Source organism: Symsagittifera roscoffensis, chromosome 6, assembly GCF_963678635.1.
Source record: "Symsagittifera roscoffensis chromosome 6, txSymRosc1.1, whole genome shotgun sequence".
Lineage (NCBI taxonomy): Eukaryota > Metazoa > Xenacoelomorpha > Acoela > Convolutidae > Symsagittifera > Symsagittifera roscoffensis.
In genome coordinates this window covers 55,443,273-55,466,569 of record NC_087067.1, presented here as the reverse complement: position 1 = coordinate 55,466,569, position 23,297 = coordinate 55,443,273, and the positions used below count along the sequence as shown (strand labels likewise).

General features: G+C 37.6%; 2 protein-coding genes across 2 annotated transcripts; both read right to left on the bottom strand.

Annotated features, from left to right (window-relative positions):
- Positions 1 to 7,180: 7,180 nt before the first annotated feature.
- On the bottom strand, positions 7,181 to 14,400 carry LOC134848830 (uncharacterized). The gene is made up of 7 exons (XM_063866342.1): positions 14,389 to 14,400; positions 13,477 to 13,639; positions 9,920 to 10,168; positions 9,205 to 9,650; positions 8,797 to 9,086; positions 8,364 to 8,514; positions 7,181 to 7,201 (listed from the first exon to the last, which is right to left on the bottom strand). The coding sequence occupies exons 1-7, from the start codon at positions 14,398 to 14,400 to the stop codon at positions 7,181 to 7,183; spliced, it is 1,332 nt and encodes a 443-aa protein (XP_063722412.1).
- Positions 10,061 to 18,890, bottom strand: LOC134847731 (uncharacterized). The gene is made up of 2 exons (XM_063864924.1): positions 17,283 to 18,890; positions 10,061 to 10,168 (listed from the first exon to the last, which is right to left on the bottom strand). Exon 1 carries the CDS (start codon positions 18,799 to 18,801, stop codon positions 17,338 to 17,340), a length of 1,464 nt encoding a protein of 487 aa, XP_063720994.1. The 5' UTR covers positions 18,802 to 18,890; the 3' UTR covers positions 10,061 to 10,168; positions 17,283 to 17,337.
- Between the last annotated feature and the right edge of the window lie 4,407 nt (positions 18,891 to 23,297).

Sequence of the window (23,297 nt, the reverse complement as noted above, 5' to 3'; positions counted from 1 at the left end):
AAAGGAGGGGGTAATTGTAAAGTAGATCCAAGATTTCGGCTATCCGGGAACGAATAAATTTTTCGGCTACCCGGGAACGAATTTATTTTTCGGCTATCCGGGAACGAATTTATTTTTCGGCTATTCGGCCCGTGACACGCCACCATTACAAATGCCAAAGCTCGAAATTGATTTGATTAGACGTCGTCTCCGTAACATCGATTTGACGCAGGACTGCGCCAACTAATGTTCCACGCGAGACAATTCCACTGGTGGGAGGAGGGGGGGGGGGGGGGCGGAGAGGGGGGTTAAAAGAGGAAAGGCGGCGAAATAATAAGATAGGAGCTGCACCTCTCGGAGTAGGATGGTGAGGCGGAGGCAGCTGCTGTGAGGAATGAGGGACTGGCGGGACTGCTGCTACTGTTGTAGTTGTTGGTGTTGCTTCTGCTGTTCCTCAGTCGACACCCACACGGCAGCTCACCTACACAACACAACAACAGACGACACTCAGACAGACAGACAGACAGACAGACAGACAAAAAGGAAGAATACATATCCGCGGCTCAATCACAAACATAACATACAGCACAGGCTGTTTTCAAAACACTTCCTTTATTAACCCTACAAATGGCTACAAATGTGATAGAGGAGGCGACTCCCGTCCCGGTAAAAACCAAGTGGGAGAGGAGAGAGGTGTCTAAAATAGAACAATTTACTAAATCAAATGCGCCGATCGGCCCTTTCAAAACTGTTTCTCAAGCCTAATTAACCAGCCTCATTTACTGGGCCTAGGAAATTAGACGATAAGCAAATTAGACGGATACTACAAAAACGAAATTAGACGGAATTTATTTTTAACAGATCTGGCATTTTAGACGAAAAAGCTATGAAAAGGAAAGGGCCAACAAAATTTTTTCTTAAGAGTCAAGTTTCACAAATACAAAAAGAACATAAAATGTCAATACCTATCAAAACAATTAGTTCAAATGAACAAAAATGTCAAATCTGAATATTACAGGAGAGTTTTGAATTGAATAAATATGCATGATTGACTTGTAAAGTTTTTGGCCACCGAAATTGAACTGTTGTCTACAAACAATTTTATTTTTCTAACGCAATTTGTGTGCAACAAAGTTAATTTCTCTCACTTTCGTCTATTTTCTCACAACCGTCTAATTTCCTTTTAAGTACCTCCGTCTAATTTGCTTATCGTCTAATTTATCAACCCCCCTCATTTGCGCTTACTTACTTCATACTTATTTTTTTGTGCAAATTTGGATCGATATTACTAAGAAATGCTGAGTGTCAATAAAGTACAGACCGAAACGAAGCAATTTAATCTAATTTAGCTCAAACAGGTCTTTTTTCCTCTTTTTTGCCGTTTTCTTCATATAAATTTCACAAGTATGAGTCCAAATGTTTTCTGAATAGTCGTTTATTACCTATTTTTGCAGTTTTCCGAGTTGATTCAAGGCTGGATAGCAGCCTTGTAATGTAGTAATATTGATCCAACTTGTAAAGTTTTTTTTTTCATTTTCAGTTCAGTTTTTTTTCCGGGGGGAGGGGTTGGTAAACCGAAACGACCAGCTTTCTATTTACATAAGGGACGCGGTTAGATTCTTATGGCCCTTATCACACTTGTACCAAATCCTCTCTCAAATCATACACAATTGGCCTATTAAACCTTTCCCCTTTTCAATGGGCAGAAAAAATCTGCCCAATTTTAATATATTTCATTAAGCTGGCTGGATTTTTGTTCACGCTTGTTTTTGCAGTTTATCGAATTTTCACTGCATTTTGTGCCGATGAAGCTACTACTATAGCGACGGTTTGAAACAACAGAATTACATGTACTAAAACAACGATCTCAATTTCGTTTCTCTCAAATTTGGTGAGTTTTGGACAAAAAAAAAGACCAGGACAAAAATTAATTGGAATTTTGCAAGCTTCTTTTAGGTGCAATTTATTTCGCAAAAAAATCACACTCAAATTATACCGTTAAAGCCGTTCAATTCACTTGGTTTGAAATGAAAAGGTGGTTTAACTGTGCCTGTTTTGATTGTGGGTTTTAACGTAGTTACCTTGACCTCTAGCAACTAATTAGTTGCCAGCCAGTTGTGCTTTATACGAAGTCCATTGGACTTCGCGTCACTTTTGTTCTCTTTAGACAACAGTCAGTTGTAATTCAACACAATAACTTTTATTCTTTTAAAACAGCTTAGTTAGCTTTAGTAAACCAGTGGTAATTGAACACTTCTTATTATGGCGCAGTCAACTGATTCGAATCTTCGGGAATTGCCGCCTTTTGGCCAACCCATACTGTAGAACCATCCACCCAATGGACTAGTTGGATCGACCAGTTCCACCTGGCCATCATCGCCAAAGAGAACTTGAACATAGATAACTTGAAAGAGCCATTGGATTCGGAAACGACTGTCTCTAGTTTAGAAAGCGTTTAGGATTCAGAAAATGAACCACAGAGTAAAGCCAGGGAGGCCAGAAACAAAGTAATGCGAGTCTACGAAAACGCTGAGGACAAAAGCATCTTAGAGGAGAAACAAAAATTCGGGGGACGAGGAGAAACAAAGCAGACAAGAAAGTAAGATCCATCCTTTACTTGGCCTTAGGAGCCGAGGGGAAAAGAGTGTTTTTTCAAAAACACCCGAAGGTGAAGATCATCAAAATTTTCCTTCAAAAATTTTTTCGACCTTTTGGACGCTGTATTTCGCAAACCAGCAAATATAACGTTTAAACGACATAATTTATTGACCTGAAAACAGAAGGACAGATTCCTGCGAACAATATTGGGTAGCGTTAACTAACTTAGCTAGATCTTGCGAAAAAGGAATTAATGCAGAACAGGAATGGATAAGAGATGTATTCATATTCAATATGAGAAATTGCAATCTCCAGCGAAGACTCTTATCTTAAACGCTAAATCCTGTGGATGCACTCAACCAAGCAATTATCGATGAGAAAGGTTATTACAATCATCTCAAACTAACGAACATGACGAGGGCCAATAACAACAAAAGCGGCAGGGTGTACAAAAATTTCATTACTGTAAAAAAGAACCAAATCTCAAAAAAGAAAAATCCAACACCTGTATGAAATGTGGAAATGCTTTTACCGAAAAACATTTGAACGTTTGTCCAGCAAAAGAAATATTATATAACATTTGTAAACACAAAGGACACTTGGGAAGACTCTGTAAATCAAAAGGCAGAAGGCCAGTTTAAAATAATGTAAGAGATGTAAATGGTCAGAATTGTCCATACTCCCCAGGGGACTCACAACTGAACTCAGAAAAAAAATTTTGTGGAAGGTTAAATGCCTGGACAGAAGAAGGAACAAGTGACAACGATGATTACTCGGTGTTAAACATACGAACTATCTACGATGACAATGGCCTCGAAACAAAAAAACTTGTAAATATTGGATCAGGCGAGGACGCAATTGTAAATATGAATATTCCAGTGGATTCAGCTAGTCCAGTAAGCTTCCTGAAAATGAATGTGCCTAACAGAAGTGGTATTTGAACACTTCTTATTAATGCCCAACTGATAACTTTCTGAACTGTTGGACATTTTGTTTTTGAGCTTGAACTTCGGAAGTGTTGTACTGCCTCAGATGACCTAAAAACGCCTCCCCTAGGTATATATGTATGATTTTTTTACTTCCAGAAAAGTAGAAAAAACTATCTATATTTTTGAATCGATAATTAAGATTACCATGCTAAATAAGCCATTCTTACACCAGCATCATATTTCCTTGGTCTTACTTGTTAAGCAAAAATAAAACAGAACAAATTTTAATTTTCATTTTTAAATTTTTTTTCCTTTCGACTAAAACATAGCCAACGCATATTTTGCAAAGTGTTATTCAACTTAGGGAAACAAAAGGGCTATTTACCGACATATTTCATCAGTTTTATAAATCAATACAGAAAATGAATTGGCACAGGGCCCTTCTTTCCCAACAAAATTACATGAACATAGCTAACAGGCAGTTGGAATAAGTCAAGGTTCTCGGAAACCGAAAAAAATTCCGTAAGAAAGATTTATAAAAAAGTTTCAGACGTTTGATCTTCAAAGAAAAATGACCTTGAGCTGTTTGAAACTTAAGAATCATTGATGTTTGAATGTTTCTTCCGTAAACTTACCCTAATTAGCAGACATTAAAATAAAATACTTTCTTTAAAATTGAAAATTATCTGGATAAATTAATTCAAGTTCAAATTGAGAAAAATGAATCAAAAGCGTAAGTTTTATTTCTTCGAAGAAGACCTAGAAATTCAGACATACAATGAAAAAAAGTCATTCACGTAGGCTGAATTGCACTTTTGCTATATGATTGCGTTATTTCAACACTTTCAAAGGATCAACTGTACAATCCCCTACCACAATCGAATTAGGGCAGATAAAATTAGAGATATATATATATATATATTTCATACATTAACTTTGAGGACAAAATAAAGGAATCTAATTATGAAAAGTATTTCGGATAAGCTCTTGCTTGTGTTAAATCTTTCGGTGAACAATATCTTCTAAATAATAATGTTATGGATAGAATCCTGCAATGCTAAGATTGATTTGAAATCATCCCAAAGTTTTTTTAAAAAACTCGATTTCCTTAAAAACAGTACCTAATGCCCTTTGTACTATGCGCGAGATGGTCCTTTATCAAAGCTTTGTTTTATCGCGTTTTTACATAGGTTCGCCTAATTACGCAGCTTCCCACGCTGATCTGGTCTCCAGGAACTAGAAACCACTCAATTTAAGGCTTTTCGTTGGACTTTCCCTTTGTCCATTTTGCCTAGAACTCTACGAAAATGAGCTTACACTTTTGTGGAAGCGATGCTAAGGTTAACTCGGCATCGATCGTACATTGGATTTCTATGATATACCAACGAGATCTTTGCCAAATCATTTTTCAAAATAGTTAGAGGGACAATACACGGTAAGTCATAATATAACAAGGGGTAATTGTACGGTTAACGCCTTTCGATTATCGAAGAAAAAGGAACATAACGTTCAACCGCTTCAATTTCCCACAAAGTTTTAAGATTGGTCTTTCTTTCATAGAATAAATGGGTCAATGCCAATTTTTTCATTTCACTGGGAATTTGAGTCCATTTATTGCCTTTCAATTATTACAGAAATTTATTTAAAGTATTTAAGTTTCGAGAAAAGAAGATTTTTTTTGCACCATTTGCACTTTTGTTACAGGAGACCGTAAACAATCAAATCGAAATATAAAAGTAGTGTTAATAAATTGCAAGTCATTTTCCTTTTAAAAAACGAAACAGGACCTAGATTATTATTTCAAATTGTTTATTACTACATGACCGTAACACTTTTGCTGTTCGATAGTGGAGTTTAAGAAAAATTCTTTAATCAAAATTTAAGACTTTCCTGAAAAAATCATCATGACCTATACACTACGTTCATCAGCTCTTTAAAAAGGAGAAACATTTTAGCAAAAGCGGGAGGTGATACTTACGTTAAGCTAGAAAAACCTCATTAATCGCTAAATCACACATTAATACAGAGGCGAACTTGCACTTCGCATACGCAAGCAAAAATATGACCAATAACGCTACTGTGAAAAACTGAATGAGTAAAATTTTGAATCTACAAAATTTCTTATATGACGCACGCCAATTATGAGTCTACATAATTGCTAAGTGACGCAAGCCAAGTATGACGCATACGCAGTACCAGTCAATTTGAAAAAAAAATTACCAACTAACATGCCTCAATTTATAGAGCGGATTTCAATTAGTATACGAAAAAGTTCATTTAAACATCCAACACTGCCCAGGTACGAACCCTCTTATTTTGTTGCTGGACTCTTTCCCTAACTCTACGCTACATATTCATGATGCCTTGAATATAAAGCGCTATTTGTAATATAATAGTCAGTGTTAATATCGTTAGCATTGGCTGTATTGACAGCTGGATCAAAACGAACACTTTCAAAATAAACACATTTGGTCACCACAATTCCATCGCAACAATATTTGCGACTAGGTTGGAAAAAAAGTTAATACTATAAGACAAGATATGCTTGTTTAAAAATCATGGTTTACGAATAAATTCTCAGCAGGAGTCAATACCTGACTCAAGAAGTGCATGATGTCTCAAAAAACTTGCACATACATGTATATATGTTTGAAATCAACTTTTTTATGATTAACCTTTTTTTGATTAAATTATTCAATTCGAGAAAATTGGATCGATAGGTTAATTTTTGATTCCGCTGGCAAACCTAAAAATCCAAATGCATTTTCGAAACGAAGTCATTCAAAATTGTTTGTGCCATTTCCCCGTTCGGAGATGCAATTTACCCAACTTAAAGCAGACGAATAAGGATTGAATACACAAATAAGCATATATTCCTAAGTGCACTCATAAATGCGTTAATTTACTCATTGGTTTCAATGTAGGCAAAAGGGACAGCAATTTTAGTAGAAAATGACTAGAAAAACAAAAAACTCAAAAATTGTTTTTCAAACTTATTTTCGTCGAGTTTTTGATTCCCAAAATGGCGGTAAAAAAATTTCAAAAATAGTTTTTTTGCGAGAAACCAACTTTGCAGGGCTTAAACATAGCTTAAATAAGCTATTGTAAGCCTGCTTTTCGCTTTATTTGCTCGAAATTGCACTAAAAATCAGAAATTTAAACCAGTATTTCGAAACTGGAAAAACTTTTTGAAATTTTTTTAATGTCATTTGAAATCGCGACTCAAAGAGCTTCAATTTGATCACTCGCACCATTCCAATAATTATTTGCGGTACCCGATGTTGCGAGGAAAACAAAAAAAAAACTAAAATACACTTGATAAAAAGTTTCTCCCCATTTTCATTGGTCGGAACAATAACAGAAAAATGAGCTGCTCAAACTTTGCATTTGCTTGAAAAAACTTCGTTCTTCATCATTTATTATTTGAATTTTAACCTTATTTTGTGGCGCTTATTATATTTAGCGTGTCTTCTCTGCGGTCTGTCTAACCTAGACTCTGGTAAAAAGGCTGCTCCCCCAAAGATCCTGCCGAGTACATTGGGAGGGTAGTGGAGACACAGGAGGTGCGGATGTCTCGAACAGACAGAGGAGACTGGTCTGCAGCAGTTCCTTCACAATGGGAGAGAGGAGGAGGTAGATGTTGGCCCATCCTGTCGTCTTCAGGGGGTCTCCCTTCAGGAAGTTACTGATGTCACCTGCACACAAACAACCAATGATGAAATATAAAAAATAATTTCTCTATTTTGAAATCATAATTAATTGTTTTGATTAAAGCGACTGTTCAAATTCATTATTTAAAAATTCAACTAGTTTGCTCAAAATTAAATGAAGCAGTTGTTGTGGTTGTTGATTAAATTATTCCGTTGAAAACACCCAATATTTGAAATCCATCATCATTTCAGATAACACGCCAACCTCTCTTTTTTTTTACATAAGTGGAGTTAAACCAACGTATGAACTGTTCAACTCTGCACGGAAACAGCTGTTGTTTGTTATCCTGGTTAAAATTAAAATTCCATGCAATTTTTGAGGGTTTATGTTTCTTTCCCGGGTAGAATGCTTCAGCCACAAGCAACCAGCATGGGTAGTAGTTTCATAAAAACTAAAAATTCAAAAAACCTAAAAATTTAACTGATTTTTAAACTGCACAACCTCAATCATTCCAGGCCGAACATCAAATTTGGAACCTGATCTAAACTACATTTTATGATTGGATAAATTAGATATTTTACCACTGTAAAGTATTTAATATTAACCAATCATTATCCATCTAACTAACAAACCACTTATTTGTAAGTGCTGAAATTACTTATAATTTCAGCACCAGAGAGATTTGAATTTAACTTAGAAATTAGTTGACTCTCCAAGAAGACTTCAGCAGCCGCAATAAACCAGTATACCCTAGATCTATTGAGCCTAGCAGAGACTAGTTAAACAACCTGAGACTAGATAGTATAAGAGTAAGATTAGGATCGGTATTAGACTAAGAAGTTGCACGAATCTATCCGGCCGAAAATAAGATAGCGTGACGAGCAGACGGTGTACCCTATCCGAAATTACTCTATGAGTTAACCACATAGGTCATAACTCATCTGGTGCGACCATAAGTCTCGAACAAGACCTTAATAGCTTAGAATTAACCAAAAATAGATTAAAATTTAGACAAAACATTTTTAAAATGTTACACGACGATAATTTAATCGAAATGTCTCTACGACTCAATAGATCAAAGCCAAAATTCCGAACGATAAGAGAACTACCAGGAATTGCAAGAAGACCTCGAACCAGAGACGACATACGACAAAGTAGAAACTTACCAGATAGTTATATGATAGTACGGCAAAAGCCAACACAAACTGATAGCTTGATTACTTCGCCTATTTGCTTCAGCTCTTCGATAGTTAAGGTTGGTACGTTGACAGTCTGCAATTGATCTTCATTCAATGGCAAAGTATCCATGAAGCTAGTGAACTCACTAAATGCACTCTGAGTTTGCGTTTGCTGAGATCTGAAATGGGACACAGTCAACAAAACAAACGTCCAAAAAGTAACTTACAACATTTGATCTAACAGCAAAAAACTTTCTATTTATAATCCTGTGAGCAGAAACAAAAACAAAAAAGAAAAGTCGTTTTACATACGCATTCCAAGAAACTTTAGGCCTGACATTCACTTTTATGATAACTTCTTTTCTGATTATCCTCCGACTCTTTTACATTTTTCGTATTTTCCGCAGGTCGGCATGTTCTTAATGAATAAGGCTGCATGTTGACTGGTTCACAAAACACACCTGTTTGACGCAGACTCATCTTCGTCCTTTCTTTTGGCACCCACAATTGCAGTTGCGCTTTTTCGCTGCTTGGATGAAGACCTCTTCTTTTCATCCAAACTCGCAATATTTTCCACATTCACCTGTTTCTGGCACTGCTGCTGGAGCAAATTGGATTGGACTCGCTCTGAGATTTTGCTGAGAAGAGTTTCGATGAAGGGCAGATATATTTGTGCATACACCTCGCTGACAGACACTTTGGATCCGAAGATATCACTCAGAACAACAAACTCGTCTTCCTCCACCATCAGCTAAAAACAGCTTTGCTGAGAACACTTGAAACTAATTGTCAGTAGTTTGATCTCCATTAACGGAAATCTGCGTGTTTAATGAGGTTTTAGTGTTTACTTTCCGAATGATTCCACTTACTTTAACTTTGTTGTAAAACGTAGGCAGTAGTTTGACAAACTGGTTGAAATTGGTCATCTGCATTTCATGACCTGCAGTTCCGACACTTCCCTGCAGCCCAGCAGCAAAACGTGGACTGCCTATTTGATCTTCGTCATTCAAGTTGGTCAAGTTCACTTTACTTCGTGGACCAAGTTGAAAATGCAAAACCTGTGACGTCAGCTTATGCAGGTCTTGCATTCGGATTGCGCAATATTTTGACCAAACATGATTCACAGGAAGAAGGGTACATAGCGCTTCTAGTAGGAAGTGTCGTTTCTGAAGCTGGTTTTTGATAGGTGAGCTGTTCGCAACTGGCAACGTTTGTAAGAAACTGATGAATGAAGATTCGAACTTTTTGCAGATTTGCTGCCACAAAACAGCATTGTATTTCTCTTCTGTATCCATAAGTGATGACACTGTAGGGTCTAAATACATGAATGAAATTATTATGTTAAGCAGCCTTTAACATCAACACTTAACCTTGTTACCATGGCTTGAAATAAAATATCTCGCATCTTTTTGATTTGATTAAGAACCAGTGGAGTCCTCCACGAAAAACAGGACATGGATACTGGCCGAACTTGAACTTCTTGTGTTTATCGACCCTGACGTTATCGTTACAGATCGTTAAACATTTATGTTGCGTCATCATCTCTTCAACTTCTGATCAAAGCACGTGAACAGTATAACTAACCCTGGGCTGACACCGACGATGAATTCTGAGGTTTGAACGGCAAGCAAAACCCTTCATGCGTTGACAACTTTATCAAACTGAGAAACATTTGCTGTTCGCATTCCGCAACTACGGCAGACGATGCGCTTCCTGATTGTCCAGGTGCCAAGTTATGTCGATTAATTGCATCCAAGATGTGCTGCAACACCCGAGTCACGTCTTCTTGGCTTGGCACAAAACAAGCATTCTTCTCGAGTACATCGGCAGAAACTTAAAACAAGGAAAGAACTTCTGACATCTTATTAAGAAGCGTAAATTATTAAAATATGCATATACCCACCCATTATTGAGAAATTTACCCTTCACAGCCCTTGAGTGTGAAGATAAAAACAGGTCAGAAATTATCACGGTAACCGAAGTTACTACACTAACTTTCGTCATTTCAACCGGACAAAAACTCTTGTAAGTTCATAAATTAGGGGAAAAGGACGAAAGTAAAACGCAAAGGAAAATCAAATTAAGTCGAGATGGTTGAGAAAAAGAACACAAAATTAACACATGCAAAAAAAAACATGAGTTGAAAGAAACTCAAAAAGATTGACCTGATATGATGCTACAGGTCTATCAGATACTTAAATAAGGCTGCGCTTAGTTTTCATTGGCTCTACAAATTGAGAGTTTCTTTGAAAGAAGTTCTATCATTATTATTAGAAGAATATATTCCTCTAAATACAATAATGCTTCAGAATTACTGAAAAATAAAATTAAAAAAAATAATGGATTTAATAACAAAGCATTTAAACGAAGTTTTGAATTCTGAACAATGAAAGCTGCGTGTCTAGGGAAAATCTACAATTCGATAGATACTCTGTACCCTCATGAGAATAAGAACAAAAAAAACACAAAAAATGCATTTTTGCAATTTTTTCCATTTCATTTCTTTTAAGCTGCAAGCTTCCAGAGCGCATCCCCTCATTGCTTACTTCGAGCAAATTTTCCGACCATGAGCATGCATTTCAGAAAAAAAACAATGAACAAGATAAAAAAATTAATTTCAGCAAATTTAAAGATTTTGAAATATATAATTTTCTAATAATCATAACAAATTGAGAGAAATGCAAACTATTTTTTCAGCAGGGTAGCATTAAAACGAACCTTCAAATTTTCATGATTATAAAAACAATACTTAATTTACTTGTCAAGGCATACAACAAACTTACAAAAAACTACCTTTTATTCATTATTGAAACGAAAGTATTAGCCACCTCAAGAAGAAAAATAGTACGCACTAACAAGACTTTCAAGACTATATGTGTCTTTTATTTAGTTCGCGAAGCAACTGATCGCATCCTATTTCAATCTCAACAAAACTTCAAGAAAACTACGATTTTTGCTAAATAGATTGTCAACTTGTATCCTCTACTTGAAATTGAAGTTCCCTTTAACTTACCTTTGCTGAAAGTGGCCTATGCTGAACCTCTTGTTCAATTGATCTTGGCTTATTTACAAAAAAAAATTAAAACTTTCAGAGTAGACATTTTTTAAAGATCTTAACAATAATTTCAAGAGGATAAGCAAATAGCTCATGCATTGTCAATATTTGGTCAGTATATAGAAAATTCCTAGTGTTTCCGATTTTGTTTGTATTAAACCACTCAGACTAATTTCTTCTGCTTCAAAAAAAATGGAAACAAATTTGTGTAGCAAGTCCAGCCAAACACAAACAGATCATATTTTTACCGACGCAAGGCGCAGTTTCAAACCATCTGCGATACAACACACGATACGAAACTATTTGGAAGAGTAGTCTTCGAGAAAGGTCAAAGTTTCACCGAAAATAAAACCAAAGATTAATTTTTCCGAGGTCCATCAACTTTTGAGTAAAAAAATGGGTTTGTCATCTATGCCAGGGAAATTCCTTAATGCCGTTATTTAATTTGAACCAGAAATCTCAGATTTGGGAGATTAGTTAAGTTCGAGAAAACTCAATAAGTTAAAACGGTCAAAAAAAATCAAAAATTTGACTTTTTCGACGACCACTACTCTTGTGTAAAAAAAATCTTTGGGCGGAGCCGGTCACGCAGAGGGGAGCTTCCCACAAAACCGTTGATTGGAAAACTAAATCTTAGATTTGGGAGGGTGATTTCGGAGAAAACGAAAATAAGGGTCAAACATTCCACCAAAGGAATTTTCCCCAAAAAAGTTCATGTAAAAAATCACCAGAGAATTATGCAGACACACTTTTACAAGCTGCAGACATGCTTTCAAAGGCGGCAAATACAATGGGCGGTCTTTTCATTAATACGTTGTTTGAAAACCGAAAAAGTAGTTTTGAGAATAACTAAAATTTTTCGCAAAAACTAAAAATCCAAGTCTTCAAATCGTCTCAAAGCTCAAATCGTCTCAAAAACAAAATGCAATAAGAACCCCCAAATCCATACAGTTTCATAAAAACTGTTTTTTTTTCCAAAAAATCTATTCTTATAAAAAACGACGAATCTTTCATTTCATGTTAAACTTTTTAAAAATTTAAGTCTACCTGAAAATGCCAAGAAAAAAAATGCCATTAATGATTTTTGCTAACACCACAAGAAAAATCCGTGATGTAGCACCTAAGTCAACAAAAATTGCGCAGACAAACGAAACTCTTACAATTCAATTTTTACTGGAAAGATTTCCAATTTCCAACATAAGGAAAAAAAACAAGGTTCTGCGGGGACTCGAACCTCAAAACTTCGTTACCTCCAGGCTAGAGTGCGTTACCTCCAGGCCAAGTGGAAACGAACCTGAAAATTATTAAGATTCAATATTGAAGCAAGTGCAAGTTCTCATAAAAATTGTTTACGGGAAAGAAGTCTAATTGTCGCAAGTGTAATAATAGATTGAATGATACTAAAAGAAAATTTGATAAGGATTCCAATGGGAATAAAACTTCTCATTTTAGGAATAATCGACTTATCTACCTAATTTTGACTTATGCTTCAATAGATGAATCAAGAATGATAGCTTGGAATCAACATACACACCCACACATACACAATACATAGAGCATGGTTGAGGGACCAATATCATTTTCATTAGGAAAAGACTGATACTAAAAGCACCGGATTTTAAAACTTAATAAGATCGACTTATCTTTATTTAAAGCGCGCTTATTTTACTCTTGGCTTTTACAAGCTACATTGTATAATGACCATCAAGTAAACTTCAGATGATTGACGGTATCTCACATATCAATCACATACACAAGAACAAATAGGGGTCATGGCAGATCCTTGAGGCACGCCACAAGATACGGCCAGCCAATTCGAATTACTAACATGTGTATTAACAATTTGATATCTGTCAGTCAAATAACTTTCAAACCATTCTTGTACAAATCCTCTTTTTCCATAAAGCTCAAATAAATTATTGTGCAGAAGAATGTCACAATGCCCAGCCTGTCAGACAAGTCGGCAGCACCATCCTGGCCTGCTCATCGTCCCATCGATTGGCGTCTGCTATCAAGGCAAAGTGTTTCCTCCAGTCTCGCCAGTTCTGATAGCAGCTCGAGGGAAACCGATCTGGTCGTATCGTACCAAATCCGAACACTCCCTGTTGTCGATTGAGAGCATTGGCCGCTGCCACTGCAGCCTCTGCAATCAGCTGTCTGTCTTGATCCTTCATCGCCATCGCAATTGTTTCGTTGATCGTTCGTTCGTTCTTCTCGTCCTCGTAATCCCACACAAATCGTCGTTGCAGCTACAATCCAGAATAGCGCCACTGTAAACGTGGGGGAATTCACAATATCTCTAGGCCGAACTTGCTCGCTATTTCACACCGCCGCAATATGTTCCCATTTTGTACTGAGGTCAGCGGGGCAACCGATTACCAGTACTGTTCACAATCCCAAAAGGGTTGATTTGGTGGTTGGCTGCTCTGTACTGTACTATGCTGCTCGCCCCGTGATTCGTGCTCCTCCGACTGTATCTCACCCGTCAATCAATAATCGATCGCAACAACAATTCCAAAATAAGAATGAATTAAGAAATGAATATAACCAAATACAGAGTAGCCTATAATTGGCTGAGATACAAATTAATCATTCAATTAAAGAAAGGGGTTCGCGATTACTATTATTTAAGCCAACTGCGTCCTGCAGTTCAATTAACACCTCACTACAAACTAACGTCCTCCTCGAGAACTTATTTCAATAACAATCGTCCAACAACGATTCCGCTATCCTCTAGATAGCCTAACTAGCATTCACTAACTAATCTACATTCACATTAACAAGTCTTCCAACTCGTTCTCTAACTGACTGAGAACCAACTATTCAATTTGCTCGCAATAATTCCTCTCAGACGAGAACCAACTACTCTCAATGGTAGCGCACAACTGTTCTGACTCTCAAAGGCTCTCCGGTACCCTCCAATTCCTTATCTTTCTTTACACTTAGTTTTACTTAAGTCACGCCATTCCCTATCAGTCCTGACATCCGCCTAAATCACCTGTTTGCACATGTTTAAGGCTATATCCCTCCCCCTGTCAACTCTGCCACGTGCCAACTTCGATTTCTTTTATCAATCTTTTCACGCTTATTAGATACCCGGTATACGGTAGCTGTCACAATTTGACCAAGCAAACAAATGTCATACGATTCCAATCAACCAATTCCTGAACTCTGTCAACTTCAGCTTTCGAGTTCAACTCAACCTCCAAACCATGCTATGTTTACTCAGTCTTTATTCCCAAGGTCTTTATTTTAATTATCCCGTTAACGTTTCGACCTACCAAGGGTAGGGGGAGACCCTTTTTGTGGGTAGCTAACTAATTTCAGGCATTTTAAAATTCTATCTGTACTTTATTCCAATCCAGACCTTCTAGCTATCAGGGGAACGTAGTTCGTCGGTTAGGGGTCAAATTAAACCAAAAAGTCACCTCCGGAGAGCCAAGCAAATTTCCCGTCCATTCATACTATTTAGGAAACTTCACTCTCATGCTAGGGTTCTATTACGATCAGATTGCTCTGGGACTACTTTTCTTTTACACTGATTGATATTCTATTAATAGCGCATTCGCCAAGCTAAACTGAACCCAATGTTTACCAAGTCCACCTTGAATTAAATCCACTACTCCAAGGTTGTAATGTAAAAGCTATATCTTTATCAGCTTCTGCTCTAGTTACCAGTATATAAGTTTTCCCCCAATTTTTAGCGAGGTGACCATTCTCATTTCCAGCGGTTGTGCTGGGGAATACGCCACTTTACGGTGTTAATCCCGAGGTTTTCTATACAAATTTGATCCTAAACGCCCAAAGGTCATTTTGAGGTCACCCCGGGTCAAACTTCCATATTTGGTTCAGAATCCAATGGGGGTCTTAACTACCAAGTTTCATTCATATCCCAATAATACTTCACAAGTTATCCCATTTCTAAGGTCCATTATCACTTTTCCCGGGGTCTTTTTTCGGGGTTCGTATCTTATGTCCATTGCCGCAATAAAATCCGTATGCCCTCGCCCATTAGTTTGCGTAAATTGCCTACTTCCGGTCTAAGGGGGTGTTTTTCCAAGTGCTAATAGCTTCCGGTCCAACCGCCGGATTTGATTCAAACTATAATACAAGCTGTATCTTGCCACTACCTATCATCCCTCTAAGTTTCAGCTCCCTGCCATCATTGGAGGCCGAGAAACTACTTCCGGAAGTTACGGGTGGGTTTGTTTACTTTGGCCATAAAACCGGAAGTGGGGGTCTTAGGGGTCTGGGGTTCTGAACTTAAGCGTCCCTCAACTAGGCCTACAACATACTAAAATATGAGCCCAACACCGCCGCTGGTTTCCGAGTTCTGATAGGGCCATTTACACTTCCTGGGACCGTTATCACTTGCCCCCCAAAGGTCTGAGTGGTCCCGTTTTTTGTATGCCCGGGTCAAATCATCTCTAGTAGCGCTCCTCTGAATTCCATAACATTAGCTTTCTTAGTTCCGATTTTGTCAAAAAAAAATTTCTGGAATAGGAGGGACGATATCTTCGAAGATTGAACTATTTCGAACTTTACCCTTTGTTTGCTATAGCATGTAATACAGTAGAATCACCAATTCTACAGAACGCAAGTAAACAAAAACAAGACTGTTTGTATATCAGAGCAAAGCCTGAATGTTCCGATTGCCCTTTAATCCATATCGAAGTTTTTGGGGAAAAAATAATGAAAAGCTATAAATTTTGGTCAATATCCAAGATCAAGTGTGAAAATTTTAGTCGTACGAAATTAATACGACCAATTAGTTAGCCTCATTAAATTTGGAACAATTTTGTTGGGCGGGGTAATTCGCCACGCATAAAAGATACGCGTTACGGGGACAGTACAACAGTGCGGAAGTACAATAGCGCCGAAAAAAAATTAGTTCAACAGTGCCGAAAATGAAAACTTTGTTAAACAGTGCCGAAAACACGAACAAATTTTAACGGTAAACAAAAAGTGCGGCAATAAAAATTCGTCGTTTAAGTGCGGCAAACAAAAATTAAACGACGAACGTTTACAATCTTAAGTGTCACTTAAAGATATTGGGAGAGAAAATTTGGAATTTAGACGTTTTGGCGCCAAAATAATTGTTTAATTCGCAGTTGCAGACATTTTGGCTTTTCTTTGATAATTAGCGTGAGTAGTTTCTCTAGTAATTTAACATTTGATTTCAGGTAGTCGATGTTAACGATGCGGGAGGATGTTAACTTGATTCTGAGTTCGATTTTTCATCCAATCAGAATAGAGCGTTTTACACGCAGCGCTAAGCAAAATTAATTCAAATTGAACGCTGGGGGTGGAGGATCTTAACTTGGTCTATTGGGGGGGGGGGGGGGGGGGAGAGGATGTTATGTTAACTTAACTTGATCCTTTTATTTTGCTGGGAAAACTGGAAAAATTAAATTCCACTTTCGAAACAAGAAGTTGATCACGTTTTTCGTTGCTTTTACACTTCAGTTGTTATCAAAATTTAAACCTCGAAAAGAAAACTTGAGCATAAACAAATTTAGGACTTTAGCTGAGAAAAAACGCTAAAAAAATAATCACGACCTATATAAGACTCGTTAAAAGAACAAATATTTATTTACCTTTTAAACTGCTCTTTAGCGCATATTACGTTATCTCAAATTGACAAGAAAATAGACAACCTATTCTTCCTCTCGCAGGCTATGGATTTTAGTTACGATATAAAAATACAAAAAAAAAACTGGTTAAAATAAATACAATCGAAATATTTCCATGAACAGTGAGAACAATAAACCCAACCTCAGAAAAATTAGCCCACTATTAGGATAGAAGCCGATTAGTGTAGTTTAAAAAGTCTGGAGATGGACACTAAAACAACATTCCATTTCGTCCAACTTCGCTTTCGACTTAACTTACCGTTTTAATGATCTACTTATTTGCAGGTGCTGCTGATTCGGTCACTGGACTGTGATCAGGGTATGAAACAATCCGCGTGGAGCGCAAAGCGAACCAGCAACTGAGTGAGGGCGTCTACTGGACGGGAAGAACCCTCAGTCGTCTTCAGCACAAGATCCTCGCTCACTTGACATTTGGCCCGCCAGCTGGATTCAGAACTCTTACGCTTCCAGCGCACTGGCTGGGAATTGATGCAGGCATTCATGGATTGCTCGGAGACGTCCCATTCAAGAGTCAGTTCGAATTCCCTGATGGCATATACAGACACTTGAACTCTAACCATTTTGTCACCGATGATACTTATCTTCACTGAGAGATCCTCGACTGTATCGACCGCCTTCACCTGTTCAAGAACACTCAAACAGATTTCAGCAATCAAAGCAGCCTCTTCACTCTCTTCAGCCTCCCCCTCCTTTGACTGATGATTCGGGTACCACAGGGTCCGCCGGATCAGCTCAGCAGCTGCCTTGACCGTGGCGCTCACATCCGGTTGCTTCGGCTGCTTACTCGCGGTGGCCACTAACTCCTCTTGCTCTGTCGACTGGTCCTCTTCGTGGCCTCCTCGCTCTCGACTGGGACACTCTCCCTCTCCCTCCTCTGGTTCCTGGGGGTGCTTCGGCTGCTTACTCGCGGTGGCCACTAACTCCTCTTGCTCTGTCGACTGGTCCTCTTCGTGGCCTCCTCGCTCTCGACTGGGACACTCTCCCTCTCCCTCCTCTGGTTCCTGGGGGTGCTTCGGCTGCTTACTCGCGGTGACCACTAACTCCTCTTGCTCTGTCGACTGGTCCTCTTCGTGGCCTCCTCGCTCTCGACTGGGACACTCTCCCTCTCCCTCCTCTGGTTCCTGGGGTTGCTTCGGCTGCTTACTCGCAGTGACCACTAACTCCTCTTGCTCTGTCGACTGGTCCTCTTCGTGGCCTCCTCGCTCTCGACTGGGACACTCTCCCTCTCCCTCCTCTGGTTCCTGGGGGTGCTTCTCTACATGTGGGCACTGGCACTTCAAGCCGCCATCTCGGAAAAACGGCTGCCCGTAATCCACCGTGATCTCCTCCCCCTGCTCGATGCACTGGACCACTTGCAGCCGCACAATTGAGTGCTTGGTCACTCGGTAGTGTGTGCAGCCAGTGAAGTACACTGTGTTGGGGGAGCACGAGTGGTTCACATACCTTAATGGTCCGAGCAGGACATGTTCCTTCTTCTGCACACTGGAGCCCACGATGACAGACAAATCGGAGATCTGTCCCAGCAACTCAGACGGGATCTCTTTCTGCACGCCCACAGGATCGTCCAGAGGTTGCAGTCTGGGCTTGATCTTCCTGCCCGTCTGGTTGAACAGACCAAATCCTCCGTATTTGTCCTCTTTTAACTTCAGGTTCTTCTTCCGCGCATCCCTGTACAAACATGCCATGTCCTGCCTCGCCTTCTTGAAATGTGGTTCCGCCTGCAGTTCTTCTACCTCGCCAGCCTCCAGGTGCATCATACGCTCTGGCTTCCGTTCAAACGCGCAGAGCTCTTCTGAAGCGACTTGAGCATCCGCCTCAACCAAACTCTTGCAGATGACTGATTTGGACATCTGAAAAGTACAGAAGCAAATATTCTTAAGTGACTTAATCAGACTATAAACAGATAGTTAGAAACTGTCATAAATTAGAAAAAACAGACGAACACACATCACACTGTAGAGAAGCAAAGCACACGGAACAGTACTGAAGCTAATTTTCAGCAGAAAACGGCGAAAAAGTTATTTAAACAATACATTGACATCACATGCACTGGACTAGGACACATCCAAAATAAAAATTTACACGCGATATTTTCACACAAATGGCTGCAGCTGAAACGAAGCGCAGCACAGCATCATACAAAATTAGAACCAGTCCCTCGTCCCGAAGGCTGTGATATTGAAAGTAAAGATGACGCCTTGCGCTCCATCCATATCTGTTGCGACCTCTCTCGAATTACCACACTGGCGTTGTGGCGCATCGGTAGCGATGGTGCCCAGAAATCATAAGATCTCGGGTTGAAATGGTACGTGCGCTGCAATTTACAAGGTGAGCTATAACTTAGTGAACCTTAAATAATTAACCTTAGGTTTAGCTCTCTGGTTGGTTAATTAAAAAAAGAATTGTGGCGTAAAAAGTGATAGTTCATCCAAAGCAAACTCGTCGATCATTGGGTGTATTATAACATTGAAGCCCTGTTAACCACGACAAAAGTTCTATGTGGTCGAAAAAACAGACTTTTTTTGCAGTTCTACCGCAATTACCAAATTTCAAATTCAGAACAATAGTAGCCGGTTGCTGCGCAAGTAGTGCAGAAGCTCCCTACCTATTAATTTCGATGAAATTCGCATATATTTGTTGAAAGTTGTGTCAATTTTGAGCCCGAAGTGATTATATGAATCAGACAAAAGCGTAGAACATACAACGTCGAATACTACACTAGCATCCAAAAAATGAAGAAAATTTTTTTGAAAAATTGATTTTTAATGCCAAAGAAGCGCAAATTTTATCGGCTTTTTTACCTTTTCTCCCCACCTGCAAAATTTTACCACTGAAATTTTGTTCACATCATCCGAACGAAAATTGGCACGCAAACTAATTGGACAAACACATTTGGTCCTTATGTTTAACCTTGTAAAACCCCTCGTTACACCATAAAAATGATATTTATATGAGGTGGGGGGAGAGGAAAAAGATAGCCAATTTATCTTCGAGTTTTAGTTTTCCCGAAGTAAAGCAGTTATTTTCAGTTAAATAGTTTCTGAATTTTTATGATTGTTCTGTTCTTCGAAACAAATAGTTTTTTTTTCGGTTCATTTGATGAATTAAAAATGCATCATGTGTTAACTTATCACTATTCAAATTTCAAAGCACAAGCTATCAAAAAGCCGTAAGAATGCCGCAGAAAATTGCACCAATATTTGCTACATAGGTTAGAAAAAAAATAATCGTACTATTACAATAACGCTCACTAAAGTGCGCTGGTCTAAACACTGAACTGAGCTCAAGTAATTCGTTTATCTATATCACTCGCAGAGTGCTGATTTAAATATCCAAGCAAAACGCAAAAACTTGGAGAATAAAACGCGTTTTTCTCAAATTAGGTTGAGTTTAGGCTGAAAATGATTAAGAAAAAAACTTAGTTAGAATTTTTGCAGAATTAAAATAGTCCAATTTGTTTTGAGAAATTTGAGCCAGAAATTTTACCCCATATATGGATCATTTTTGACTGTTTTACGTAATTAAAAATTACGCCAAAACTACCATGTCAGTATCTGACCAAATTATGTGAACTTAAGCCAAAAAAAAACATTGTGAAAATAATTTAATTTTGTTTGATAGACAAAAAATGTCCTTTGTTTCAACTCAAACACCCATTTTTATTTGAAGACATTTTAAAAACGTTTTGCGCAATTTTTTTGGAGATTATATTTTTCCTAAACTTTGGCTACGTAAGAGGCTCAATTCGATATAATTAGCCAAAAACTAAAAAGCCAAAAACGATCCGCTTTTGGGGTTACAATTTGAGCCTGAATTTCGCGAAAAAAATTCACGATATTAATTTGCAAAAGTTCTAAGCAGGTTTTGCCTTCGTAATTTTTCACGTAAGCACAACCCAATTTCAGAGATATGCGTTTTAAAGTTAATTATATTTTGTCCAGATAATTAAAATCAGCACTGTTTTTTGCAACGCATTCTAACTGTTTTAACGTTGATCAGTTTAAGTTTGCAGCTACTTTAAATAGTGATTTTTTATCTGTGCTAAACTCAAAGGTTTTTTTTAAATTTTTGAATAGATATACAATGTTTTGCGCACCAATTTAAGCAATTTGGGTTGGAAAAAGTACATTAACAAAAAACATTTGTAACAATAGAATAAAGGTATAAGTTTGTCAAAAGCGAAAGAAACCTGCGGTATATTATCCTTTTTTACGATAATCTTTTCAGGTACTTTAACAAGCTAAGCTGGACTTTGCAAAAATTGAAGAAAAAAAAATTCGAAATCGTTGTCAATAAAAACTGCAGCAAAAGCCCATAATGTCCGGAACAAACCTACCTGCACCATCAGAAATTTTACAAGTAACTTTCGGAATGCTGGAAAGAAGCCGAAGTTTCAAATAAATCTCTCTGCGGAACTGAGCCAACAAAAATCAACAGACAGACAATAATCAAAATTAGCCGAAAAAGACCTCGACTGGAATGGAAACTTCTGGCTTTGTCGTCTCAAGCAGGGGTTTCGAAGCAAGTTCGACGAAAGCGGAACCTTCAAAAAAAGTCGGGCTATGGGAACAAATCCGACCAAAGTAAACAGATGGACAAAATTCCAAAAAAGCCCATAAATCTACTTGCAAAAAAACCAGAAGCCTTCGCCGCTTCAAGCAACGCAAGGTAAACAACCGACAAACACTAGTCACGATTAAAGCAGAGAACAGATGCTATAAAATTTCCAGTGCTAGATCGTGATTATAACCAAAGTGCCACTAAAAAGTGATCACTTTTCACTTTCAATGAACAATTTTATTTGCGTGATAGTTTCAAAAGAAGGAAGATTCGTACTAATGCACTAAGCTGATCGCAGTAAAAAATATTTTAACCAACATAAAAAGCAAAATTCGTTTAGTTCGGAAATTTAGATGCTAACCTGCTCAAAATGTCTGCTGCAAAAAAGGCCCAGTAGAATCATATGTCCAAGATCCAGGAGATGAGTCCTGTGAACAAAGTTTTTATGGGAAAAAAGTCTAGTACCCGATTGCAATACTCTTGCTTATCGCAAGGGTAAAAATTTCCAAAAATGAAAAACAAATCAAAAAATGGATTTTGCTAAATCCAACGTTATTTTTCAAACAAAAATATTGGAGCATAGATAATATGACGAGAAAATTCCTATGACTATATTCGTTCGATTGAACACATAATCTTAGATTTGCCAGAGTAGTTTTCGAGACAAATCAAAAAGCTGCCAAAAACTGGCAAAATAACGCAACACTAGTGATGCAGAGAATGTTCAAAAACTTTTTCTTTTTTATCAAACCATTAACCTGATTTGGTAGGATATTTTTTGGAAAAATAATCCAAAAAGCTATTCAAAACAAGTTTCCAAAGAACGTTCAAAATTTCCAAATGAGACAATTTCAATAGTCAAAATTTATCTTAACCATTTTTCAAGGGCATAACCATTTTTCAAGGAGGATTAAAAACACTGGTTTTTGCGATTGAAACCTCAACCTAAGATTTGACAAAGAAGGTTTCGAGAAAAAAAAGTTTCCAAAATGTTCAACTATTTCATAGACCAAAATTCTTTTCTACAAAGACTAGGAAATAACAGCTTATGTATGAATAATCCCCATGACATTATATTCAGAATAATCTTCAAACCTCGGATTTGGCATGATAGTTTTCGAAAAACTTATCCAAAAAATGGATTTTAAAACACTCCAATAAAATTTTTGAAGGCTTTTGATAGAGTATTGAGTGAAGAAAAAGATGCTAAAGGAAAAATCAGGCAAACAGACGAGTATCCATAGGTCCTACTTTTTCGGAAATCGACAAAGTAGTTCTTGAGAAAATTAAAGACTCTGTAAAAAAGCAAAACTTTTTCCAAAGCGTCTCAAACATAACAATAAAAAGCCCAATCCATACAGGAACTAGCCACCAACAAACCAGATCCAAAGGTATAATGCAAAGCAGCAAAATTAAACCAAATATAAAAATGCACAAGTGCCACTTTTATGAGCAATTATATTTGCGACTTGGGTTTAAAAAAGTGGATACCGGATACCGTAATAAAAAACTATGCTCCGCTGGGTAAACAAACTGCTTGCATTTTACAAAAAATTGATCAAGATCAATTTAACTAACGAAAAAGTATCAAGGAAAAAAGGATGAATTGAAATCGATTCTAAACCTATCAAAACTGAACTCTTTAGTAGCCAAAATAATCAATTTAAATTAATTCTAAATTATTTTCAATTTA